The 12,747-nt window shown below is 35.8% G+C and overlaps 1 protein-coding gene across 1 annotated transcript in view; it reads left to right on the forward strand.

The window, feature by feature from the left end:
- LOC127961830 (B-cell receptor CD22-like) overlaps positions 1–12,747 on the forward strand; it is a 96,033-nt gene that overhangs the window by 26,981 nt on the left and 56,305 nt on the right. The window contains exons 4-6 of the mRNA XM_052561102.1: positions 6,587–6,931; positions 7,513–7,821; positions 9,090–9,356. Coding sequence (XP_052417062.1) covers positions 6,587–6,931; positions 7,513–7,821; positions 9,090–9,356 — 921 coding nt within the window. The remainder of the gene's footprint in view (positions 1–6,586; positions 6,932–7,512; positions 7,822–9,089; positions 9,357–12,747) is intronic.

The raw sequence follows: 12,747 nt of genomic DNA on the forward strand, positions 1-12,747 counted from the left end.
TTGATAAATGACACTGCAATATTATAATGTGTCTGCCAATTCAATTTTTATGAAACTTTTAATTTTCTTTACTACATTGCAAAACATAGACTTTTTCTCCCCTTTATTTCAGGAAAATATGCTGCTCCTCGTTATTTGAAAGTGAAGAAATCGATAAACTTGTATTTCTATCGGCCAGTGATGATTCTGAAAGGACATGCATTAAAACGTGTTTTAAAAAGACCAAACTCATTAAACATTTTTAATAACACATTTTATTTACAGACAAGCAGGTTATGGGTGGAAATGAAACGCTTTGTGTTCGTATTCTGTGCTCATATCTGCTTGTCTGTGAATACAATGCTTTATTAATAATTTGTTTACTGAGTTTGGTCTTTTTAAAACATTGATTTATATGGAATTACATTTAGATCAATAATAATGAACGTAACTTTATAAAACTGAACGTAACTTTTTCAGAAGCTATCAAACATATGCAATTACTAAAGAAGAAAAACACAATGAAAATGAAAAAAATAAAATAACTCAGTCGCACAAATGTAACAGGCGCTTCAAACATGCTTCATTTTTGTTAATGTTTTTCAAAGATTCGTTTTCGCTGATCGTGGATTCTGAATGCTGGTGCTCTCTGACCGGGAAGTACACCGCGCATATTGAAAGCTCTCGTGGTGATCAAATCTGGTCTCTACCGCAAAAATTATTTTTCACAGACAAAGTGAAAGAAATTTATTTTAAGCTCATACACAGGTTCTAACCTGTAAAGAAGTTTATACAAAGATTTAAATCTGACATTGATCTTACATGCTCTTTTTGTTCGAGTTCTGAAGAAACTGTACACTTATTTTGGTCATGTCACTACACTCAGAAACTTTGGAATGACATTGGTATGTTTGTCAAGTGTAAGATTTTCCCAGGCTTCTCAGTACATATGAAAAACATTTTATTTGGGTATTATGACTCTGACCCTACAAACGAAAATATCAGTTTTGTTATTAATTAAAAAATAATTTCTAAACAAATTTAACATTCACAAATGGAAATTCTCCAACTGTAAACCTGTCTTCTCTGTTTTTCTAAAAGAAACAAAAAACTATTTGAATGTAATCTCAGTATCTACTAATAATAAAGCTATAAGGACTGTTAGAATTTGTTCTGCCTTTGATCATGTGTAATTTTGTTTAGATTTTGGCCCTCTTTTCTTTAGTTTTATTTTATTCTTATTTATTTATTTTTTATTTTTTATTTTTTTGTGGTTGATATTATTTGATGTATGTTTATATACTTTTGTATGTTTTTGTTCTCTGCATTAATAAAAAAAGAAAAAGACAAAAAAAAAGCTCTCGCGTTGATTTGTATGCAAGACATCGTTCCTTGTATTACTAAATATGTAAATAATATTTGACCTTCGATTGTCTCAGTTTGTAAAGATGAGCTCTCAGGAGACACGGAGTGGCATCATCTTCCTCCTCCGCTTGTCCTGCCTTGAAGGACAAGAGCTCATCTTTACAGACTGAGACGATCGAATGTCAAATATTATTTACATATTTAGTAATACAAATCACCGCAATAGCTTTCCAATATGTGCACCACTCTCTGGCACCACTGAGGGGCGTCTGTACATCCCGGTCAGAGAGCACCTGTCCATCAAAAGCTCACTATCCAATCAGAGTTGATCACTGTTAACCCCGCCCACACTAGAAATTTGTGTCAAAACTCCAAACGAAAAACTGCGAAGCAAAAGGGAAATCTGTGGCAATGCATTCAGAATCCATGATCAGCGAAAACTAATCTTTGAAAAACATTAACAAAGAAATGAAGCATATTTGAAGAGCATGTTACATTTGTCCAACTGTGTTAAATTATTTTCATTTTCATTGTGTTTTTCTTCTTTTGTAATGGCATATTTTTGATAGTTCTGAAAAAGTTACATTCATTTTTATAAAGTTTCGTTCATTTTTATTGAAGCAAATGTAATTCCATAGTTTTAATGCATAAAGCCACGCACTTTCACATTAAGCATGCTTTTACAATGTCCCAATTATTATTTTTTTTAATTAATCTGGTCAAGAAGAGTAAACTTGCAGCAGCTAACATCTCTTGAATCAATAAATCAGACAAGGTTAACAATAAAAAACTGCATCATAGTAAAGGCTTTGTAAAACTGTACAGCGTTTTTAGCTTTTTAAACAGCATTCTCTGTCCTACACCAACTAGGCACACATTTCCTATCATGTAAGTCTATGAAAGACGATTAATCCAATCAGAGTAGGTGTGGGGCGGGGCTGCACGTGCAACCCCGCCCCAGGTGCAGCCCCGCCTCGATCTGCAGGCTGCAGCCAGGTGCTTCTCAAAAAAGTACCAAATATCCACGAAAACACAGCATAAATGTAAAGTTGAGAAATAAACGAAAAAAATGATAGGTATTTGTAATATTAAAAATTTATATTTCTTTATACAATCACTATCTAAAAGTTTGGAATAGTTATGACCCCAAGGAAGAAAGTCGAGTTAAGTTAAACAGAACAGAAAATATAGGCTACTTGTTCACAGAAAGTCTCACGATTGTCTCAGATGATCTTATGTTAAATCACATTTAACCTGTAGTGAACTTCTGACTAGTTCACTGAAAGAGCTCTGTCTTCTTTCTTCACAGGTTTACCCAGATCTACACTGACTTTGACTCCAGACAGTTCTGTATTCACTGGAGAGACAGTCAATCTGACCTGTGTGATTGAGTCTCACAGTAACTGGAGACAGAGAAATGATCAGACATACTGGAGATATTACCAGACAACTGGCTGGAGATATGACTGGACATATTACCAGACATATGACTGGAGATATGAGTGGTATAAAGACACATACAGCAGTGTAATGCTAAACACGTCTGATCGTTACACTGTAAACAGAGACACTCTCACTATCAGAGGAGTAATTACATCTGATCAGGGTCAGTACTGGTGTAGAGGACAGAGAGATCAGAGACCAAACTCATCACAATCAAGCTCTGCTGTTTATCTCACTGTGAAGGGTGAGTTGAATGTCATTGTCCTCCTATACAGTGTTTCAAACTAATATTAAGAGGAAGTTGCTACAGGAAGTTTGATATGTTGCTAAAAGTTGCTAAATGATGTTGTGTATTTTAGGGATGTCACTTAATAATGATGCTTAACTTTATCACTGGCTGCCTCTAAAATTGCATAGTTCCCTAATGCATACACCAGGGGTGTGAAATATTGATCTTGAAGTTTAGCTCCAACCCTGAAAAAATAAAAATAATAATAATAATTATATATATATATTAGGGGTGTAACGGTTCACAAAATTCACGGTTCGGTTCGATACGATACACTGATGTCACGGTTCGGTTCGGTTCGGTTCGATACGTTTTAGATACAGCAAAATGTAAAAACATCTCAACTTTTCAGAATGCCGCAAGCGCACCGCGGGTCATGTGACAAGAACCAACCAATCAGCTTCATCCTTTCCCGTAACAACGTTGAGAGCTCAGCCAAGATGAAGGAACAGCTGATCATAGTTGTATATGGATTGCAATTTTGAAATAAATTCAGTAGCAGAGCTACTGCAAGCGATTTTTAGAGCTGCAAATCCATTTATCCTTCGCTGAAATTTCCGCGTCTCATGGAGAGAGCACGTCATTGTTGCTTAGCAAAGACAGACGCCTCATGAGCGCTTCTGCCCGAGCGCTTTGGAAAGGAGGAGAAAGTCGCGCTTAGCGTTTTCCATGCGTTTTTAGGAGCGATATGTGAACGGCCCCTAAGGCGCTCGCTCACTCAGCACGCGCTGAAGGCTCGTTGCAGAATGTCGAATGCCTTTAACAGACCAGAAATATAAGATCCTAAAATAACCAACAGGTCTGGTGTTTGGGTTGGATTCCCTGTAAGCTATAGTGTCTAAATGCTGCAGGGATAGTTTGCTGCGTGCATGTTTCTCCTTTTTTTCGTCTTTTCCCAGATAGTACTGACGCATATATCCCAGATATTCCCGCTGTTTTTTTTTTTTTTTTGTTTTTTTTTGTAATCCCGCTGGTGTACCCTGTCATGTTGCAGATGCGACATACCGTTGTTTTTTTATCCACCACTCTCTTGCCATCACCATTATAGCTTAAAGGGAATCCAAAGTGCACCCAAACACCAGACCTGTTGGTTATTGGGGGATCTTCTCATTTCTAGTCTGTTAAACGCATTGGCTATTTTGCAACAAACCTTCAGCGCGTACTGAGTGAGCGAGCGCCTGCTGAGTAGCCTAACATAAACATATAAGATGGTGTTTTTTTCTTCTTCGGGAGTGTCAGGGGCGTTGCCTGTTACGTTGTTTGGGTTATTGGGCTACCTTGTTGAACGCATATCATTATATTTCTTTCTCTCTCTTTTTTTTTTTTTTTTCAAATATAATTAATTACTCCAACGAACCGTTCGGTATACATAATGCGTACCGCGTACCGAACCGAAAGCGTCGTACCGAACGGTTCAATACGAATACGCGTATCGTTACACCCCTAATATATATATATATATATATATATATATATATACAGTACAGACCAAAGGTTTGGACACACCTTCTCATTCAAAGAGTTTTCTTTATTTTCATGACTATGAAAATTGTAGATTCACACTGAAGGCATCAAAACTATGAATTAACACATGTGGGATTATATACATAACAAAAAAGTATGAAACAACTGAAAATATGTCATATTGTAGGTTCTTCAAAGTAGCCACCTTTTGCTTTGATTACTGCTTTGCACTCTCTTGGCATTCTCTTGATGAGCTTCAAGAGGTAGTCACCTGAAATGGTCTTCCAACAGTCTTGAAGGAGTTCCCCGAGAGATGCTTAGCATTTGTTGGCCCTTTTGCCTTCTGTCTGCGGTCCAGCTCACCCCTAAACCATCTCGATTGGGTTCAGGTCCGGTGACTGTGGAGTCACTCTCCTTCTTGGTCAAACAGCCCTTGATGCCTTCAGTGTGACTCTACAATTTTCATAGTCATGAATATAAAGAAAACTCTTTGAATGAGAAGGTGTGTCCAAACTTTTGGTCTGCACTGTGTATATATATATATATATATATATATATATATATATATATATATATATATATATATATATATATATATATATATATACATATTTTATTTTTTTATTTTTTTGTAAATTAGTTAGGTCTACCACTTACACTCGAAAAGAGACATAAATGTAGATGTTTTTGGAGGGATGCTCATTTTTAAAATCATTCAGATGAGTGGGGCGGGGCCGAGAGCCATGGGAACGTAGCGAAGCCGGTGGAGTGATTGGGAAATGAGTGACACCTGCTCCACTCACCGGTAGGGCTGTTCGATTCCACAATTTTTGGAATCAAATCCGATACCAATTCCTGATAGTGGAATCGATGGAAATTCCAATTCTTATTTGTATTTTATTTTTTATTTTTTTTAATTAAAGGAACATAATCTCACCCTGATGACTGCAGGATAGGTCGTATAATGTATCCTTCCTATAATATAAAGCTGAAAAAAATGACGATACGAAAATTGTAGTTTTTTTTTTCATCTTTGCCGTGAAATTAATCATAGCCCAGATCATTTTCATGAATTTAAATGTGTGCAGCCTTTGTCGGATGTAGCCTTCTATTTGAGAGACTCCCATGATAGATAAGCTTTGTTGAACTGAAAAAGACTCTGAATGAGGAGTCGATTCCCCTTGATGGAATCGATTCCAACCTTTGGAATCGACTCTCGATTCCCAACGCCTCGGAATCAAGGAATCGATTCTTTTTGTAATCGATTCCCAGCCCTACTCACCGGCCTCGAGTCCCACGGAGGATATTGGAAGAATACAAAAGATGAGCGACGACAGTGAAGAACAAGAGAGAACCCGGCCTGGATTTTATTTTGTGTTTGGTTTTTATTTGTGCGCGACGGTCGTCTGTGAGGGGCTATCATGCTGTTTTGTGTTTATTTGGTTATTAAAACTTTATTTGAATGTCTGCCGGTTCCCGCCTCCTTCTTCCCGTGATTGTGAAGTTTTTATATTGTTACAATCATACCCTATTTATTGCATCAAAGTTTATTAATACTATACTTATGGGATGGATAATTTTACGAGTTGTTTTCATGTAACCATACATAATGCCCATCCAAACGTGTTATTTTTTCGGATAGTCAAGATCACAAAAGACAATATTTGACATTCAGTTCCAGTGGTGCAGTAGGTAAAACGTGCATCATATATATTTTGACGTGATCGACCCGGGTTCGAATCTTTTTTTTTTTACTTTTTTTTTCTCCCTTTTCAAATTTCAAATCACATCAGAAAAGCATTTATTCTCAATGAAAATTAAGTAAATAATTAAAAAGATGAAAATTCAATTCATGCTCACACAGTCATAAAGTAATTATTCAAAAGAAGTACCTACTTAGAGAGGATGCGATATTGGATGCAGTTTGCATGTAGAATACAGTATTACAATACCCAGACTTACTTGTTTATTGGTAAGTAATATAAACAACACACCATTATATTTTAATTAACAATTGTACTCGGAATGTCTTCATTGTTTTTTTAGATTTCCCCAGATCTACACTGACTGTGACTCCAGACAGTCCTGTATTCACTGGAGAGACATTCAATCTGACCTGTGTGATTGAGACTCACAGTGAGTGGAAATGGAGAAATGGCCTGAAATATGATAGGAAATATGACTGGACATATGACTGGAGATATGAGTGGTATAAAGACACATACAGCAGAGTAATGCTAAACACGTCTGATCGTTACACTGTAAACAGAGACACTCTCACTATCAGAGGAGCGAATGAGTCTGATCAGGGTCAGTACTGGTGTAGAGGACAGAGAGATGAGAGACCAACATCATCACATCTAAGCTCTGCTGTTAATCTCACTGTGATAGGTAAGATGAATATCATTGTCCTCCTAAACCGCGTTTCCAAGTAATTTTCAGGAGAAGATGTAGATTTAGATGTAGATGGAGAATATGATATATTCTGTCGTTAGTCTCAATGCACTTTTGTTGCCAGGTGACCGATTGTGTGGCTGAGAAAATAGTTTTTGTGCCATTTTGAGGGAAAATGGATGCTTTTAAAAGTTTGCATTTGCAATATGTTTTCTCTCTCTCTCTCTCTCTCTCTCTCTCTCTCTCTCTCTCTCTCTCTCTCTCTCATTTGGATAATTGTACTAATTTCAGTTCGGTTTGACTAAACAATGTTTTTAAATAAAGATAAGTTCAAATTGTGTAGCTAAATATGAACTAATCTTATAAGTTGTTAAACTGACATTTCCAATAACTTATTATTATCTTATTTTGAATCACATTAAATCTGTATTAAGTGTTCAGACGGAGAAGAGACCATCACTCTCCTCTCTGCATCTCTCCTCTAACATCAGTGTTACACAAATACAGGAAATCACATGATTAGATTACATTGTATTCATGATTTGCTGAAAGTCATGTCAGTTTGTCTTAATTAACAGATTTACACAGAACTGTGCTAACCATGATGCCAGACAATCCTGTGTTCACTGGAGAGACAGTCAATCTGACGTGTGGGATAAAGTCTAATCACAGTAACTGGACAGAGTGGACAAATAACTTGAGATATGAGTGGTATAAAGACACAGACAGAGTAAAGTTAAACACATCTGATCGTTACACTGTAAACAGAGACACTCTCACTATCAGAGGAGTGAATGAGTCTGATCAGGATTGGTACTGGTGTAGAGGACAGAGAGATGGAGAACCATCAAGACCACCGAATACATCTGTTTATCTCTATGTGATGGGTGAGTTAAATATCATTATGCTTCTAAACTTTCTACCGCATGTCCTGTATGAATACAAATCCAGTCAAGAAACTGAAATTGAAATACAGTGCAATATGAGCAGATCTTAATCTAATACCGCGATCAACACTTTCTGTTCATTTTCACTTTGTTAGCAGCAGACATGTTTGTTTGTGCAGGAACGTTTTTTGCCCAATTTAGTGGCATTTTTGCCATAAGATAATTTCATCAAGTTTTTTAGGTCATTTAACGTTTATTTTAGCTATATGGACACTTAGTTTTTCTTGTTTTTTTTTTTTTATTTTATTTTCTACACTTGGCCAAAACCTCATGATATAAACAATGAAGTGCTATATGCACAGGATATGTAAAACATACAAAAGTATATTGGCTGCAACTAAACGGCAAATAGCCTAGTTCTTCTCTGCTCAAACACACAAAAAACATTAGCCTTTACATACAGTGTTTGAGTAAAGAAAACGCTGTATTTTTCAAACATCATTTATTTATTTGCCCTTGCATTGTGGAAAAAAGTGGAGATCTGTCTCCAGGCTGTGCTTGGAGCGGCAATCTGATTGAAGGCAGGATGAAGTGTTTCTGTCAGTTTGAGGATCCAGTGGTGTTACAAAGTTTTACTGACAAGCTATTTTTAATGCTCACAATTTGTTTAATATGTGTAACACCCTCGTATTTAAAATAATAATGACGAAACATAATAGAGATATGAAATTTTGATATTTTTTCACTGCACACCTGACTAGGCTAGGGTATGGAAACTGCCATATGGAAACATAGCCCCTGAATGACATAGACTGATAGTTTAAAGAAGAGTAAACAAAAAGTAACTATACCTTTTTATATATATATATATATATATATATATATATATATATATATTACAATTTGATCTTGTTTGTATAATGAGTGTGTTGTAGGTCTGTCTCTTATTGTTTTGTTTTCTCCCCTCTTCCCACTCTCTACAGTCCCACTTTTACATAATTTTACACGCCCATTTCTAGAGTCATTTTGAGATCTAAAGTGTGAAAGACCAGTGCTGAAACGGGGGTTTCCTGATACTTTAAATGATCCATTCAGTTTATACCATGGACAAAAAAACTATTTTAAACTATAATCTTGATGTACACGAACTACATCTTTAAATTAATGCTGTGTTTATTTTCCCATCCACAAAGTTTTTAAATTCATAACAGTTATTATGAAATTGTGATGCTATCAATCAACACCTACTCATGTGTGTATTAATACAGCGAGACCAAAAGCTGTATTGAAGGTGACTCCAGATGAGCGTGTGTTCAGCGGAGAGACAGTCACTCTCACATGTGACATACAGGGAGCAGGACACATTCAGTGGACATACAGCTGGTTTAGAAATGGTTCATTCATCAGAGACGTCACTGAGAGACTCTACAGCATCACATCTGTGTCTGATAGAGCTGAATACAGCTGTAGAGGAGAGAGATCAGACTCACAGAGATCATCAGACATCAGTTCTGCTGTTACACTGACTGTATCAGGTGAGTGTTCAGATTCACATCTGTTTAATCATCATTTAACATCAATATTTGTGGTTCAACATTTTCTTATATTTGATTTATTATATATATATTTTTTATATTTTTATTTAGCAGCAGCATCTGTACTTATAGAGCAAGAAGCACAAGTTATTATTCTGTTGCTGAGCATGTGCATGTTTTACTGAGTGTATTATAATGAACTGTAAGTGACAAGACTTATTTTTATGGATTATTATATTATATTATTATATTATTATAGATTATTCTATAAGTAAATATCAGAGATGTTGATGCCTATAATAATGGATATTATGGGCATGGACATCTCTGATATTTACTTATAAAATAATTCCTTACATTTATATAGCGCTTTTCTAGGCACTCAAATCGCTTTACATAGTCAGGGGGTATCTCCTCATCCACCACTTTAGTCACTGTCATTATTGTGTTTACAGATTAAATTTAAGACTATCATGAGAACCAAAATGGGCTTTAGTGAGAGAGTTCAATACAGATTAATTTTTTGCTGAAATGAAATGAAGAGAAGAGAATTAAGTGACGTACAGATAATGATGTGAAAGTCTTCAGATCGTCTGCTGAAGTTGATTGAGATTCAGTTGCTCCTCATATGAGGTTGTAGTTGGAGGTCTTCAGCTCTCCTTCAGCAGGAGCTTCATTCTGCTTTCTATGACGAGTCAGAGGTGTTTGTTTGAGGACGAGACGGAGCCAGAGCATCCAGAAAACAATCAGATCACAAAAATAATCACACCACAAAACACAACACAACGAGTGTGATGAAAGATGACAAAATAATTTAACTACATACTTTTTAACACATAAACAAAATATAATTATTTTCACTGTAAGTGCTGTTTTTATCTTTCTTCCCAGATTTCCCCAGATCTACACTGACTGTGACTCCAGACAGTCCTGTATTCACTGGAGAGACAGTCAATCTGACCTGTGTGATTGAGTCTGATTACAGTAGCTGGAGATATGAGTGGACATATTACCAGACATATGAGTGGAGATATGAGTGGTATAAAGACAGTGTAATGTTACAGTCGTCTGATCGTTACACTGTAAACAGAGACACTCTCACTATCAGAGGAGTAATTACATCTGATCAGGGTCAGTACTGGTGTAGAGGACAGAGAGATCAGAGACCAAACTCATCACAATCAAGCTCTGCTGTTTATCTCACTGTGAAGGGTGAGTAGTTCTCTTAACCCTTTGATGCACAACATGGGTCTAAAGTGACCCAACTGAGTTTATTTATTATTTATTAATTCCTCAATGAACTATTTTATCCGTGTATCATTCGATCATTCTTTTTTTATTTAATATTGAAAGTAGAAAAAATAGGAGAAACAAACAGAATTCAGTTTAAATTTTTCTTTTTCGTTCTGGGGTAGAAAAGTAAATAAACAGCTTGAAGGTTCGATTTCTACACGTGGGCAGGAATTAAATGCCTCTTTCTGCTGATTGGTCATCCGAAGATCAAACTCATCAGTTCTAGTCCGTAGTATCACGTAGCAGAAGTGATTTTGCCAAGCAAGACTTCCTGGATCGACATCTTTTGTTGCAAGCCTAAAACAGATATTTCCTGAAAAGTTATCCCTCAAGTCTGATTGGTAGATTGGGATGTTGTTCCAGGAACATGCTGTATTTGGGGAAATCATGCTCACCCTGCTGCTTCAGTTGTATGGATTCTTAACGCATTTATTACAACTACGTTTAATCTTTTTTCATCAAATAAATAGGCTAATGAATAGCTCGACACAACTCATAACGGGGCACAGTCTACTCTAGACAGTGCTTTCTTCTGGGTAGGTATAAATTTTGTTCTTTGCATCAGCTGGACATGGTAGGGTATGATATGACAGCTGTCATAGCCTAGTTTGTTTAATTTAGAAATTGATTCATTAATTTGTTTCAAAATAAGTATTTAAGACAAAAAGCAAATAATCATACATTGGCTTGGGTATATATATGCCTGTTTGTGGAAGAACTGTCATTCTAACTGACAACCGGAGAATAGATATTAAATAGCCCACTGTTAGAGTTTTATAATGTAGTGTTTTATTAAAATTTATTATAACTAATATCTCAAAAGAATTAGCACTTCATTTTGAGCTGCAGCACACTTACACACAGAACTGCAACGCAAGAATTTCATAAAATATAATAACTTTCCATTTTAGTTTGTGTCTCACCAAACCATCAGTATAATTTCAGAATGCTTGAAATATACGCCACAAGTTGCGTAGGATTATTTTATGACAGATATGCATCCACTTAAAAAAATAAATAAAAAAAATACAGTTACCATTCACTACAATTAAATTGGTATGTGCGAGCAGTACATTTATGTGTTATTAAATGGTTAGTTCATCGAAAAAAATCAAAATTATGTCATTAATACTCAGGATTAACACTCAGGACTCTTGCATTTTGTATTTCCATTCCCAACTCCATTTCCCATAATCCCGTGCTTAGGGCTAATAACCACCCGGTGTTCCGCATTACCACTCCCATTTATAAACTGTGCTTGGACTCTCTAATAGTGCAAAGTCTTGTTTAGTTCTGTCTGACATTTCCATGCATTTTCCTTGTGTTTGTTCCTTCCGTGTTTGACTTTGGATTGTTTATACTGACTGTGATTCTCTGCTGCCTGCCCCTACCTCTGCTTGTTACTAGTACTGATTCTGGAAATCCCTGACATACATGACGCTGTGCTCTGATTACTGACTGTCTGACCATTCTCTTTATTAAATCACTGCACATGGATCCGACCATCTCTGACTCCATGTTACAGATGTTACATTGCACATGTTGTTTATGCTCAAACAGCAACATTACACACTAAGTAGAATAAAAATAATAGTAAAATCATAGTCAATGACCCCTTTACGTACCCATGAGATTCTAAAATAAATATTTTAATTAAGTATCACATTTTCATCTTTAGAGTTCTCTGAGATTGGTTAACGGTCATATGGCGTGCAGGTAAACATAAAATATTTATGTAATATTTAGTCACGTTTTTAATAAATGTATTATTTTGATTTCTATTTTTTAATATGTTACTTTAATAATATATTTTGTATGATTTAATAAATGTTTCGCCTTTCATTAAACTCACAAATACCCTGCAGTTCCTTTATGAACCCCAGTTTGGGAAATCATGATGTAATATAATGTTAATTGCACTACATGTTGTTAATTACAATGAAAGGAATATATTTTTTCACTCTTTGTATTTTTACATCATTTTGATACAATATTATCCTGTTTAATACAGAGAGACCAAAACCTGTAATGAGGGTGACTCCAGATGATCATGTGTTCAGAGGAGAGAGAGTCACGCTCACATGTGACATACAGGGAG

The sequence above is a fragment of the Carassius gibelio genome, chromosome B7 (genome assembly GCF_023724105.1).
Source record: "Carassius gibelio isolate Cgi1373 ecotype wild population from Czech Republic chromosome B7, carGib1.2-hapl.c, whole genome shotgun sequence".
NCBI classification, from domain to species: Eukaryota; Metazoa; Chordata; class Actinopteri; order Cypriniformes; family Cyprinidae; genus Carassius; species Carassius gibelio.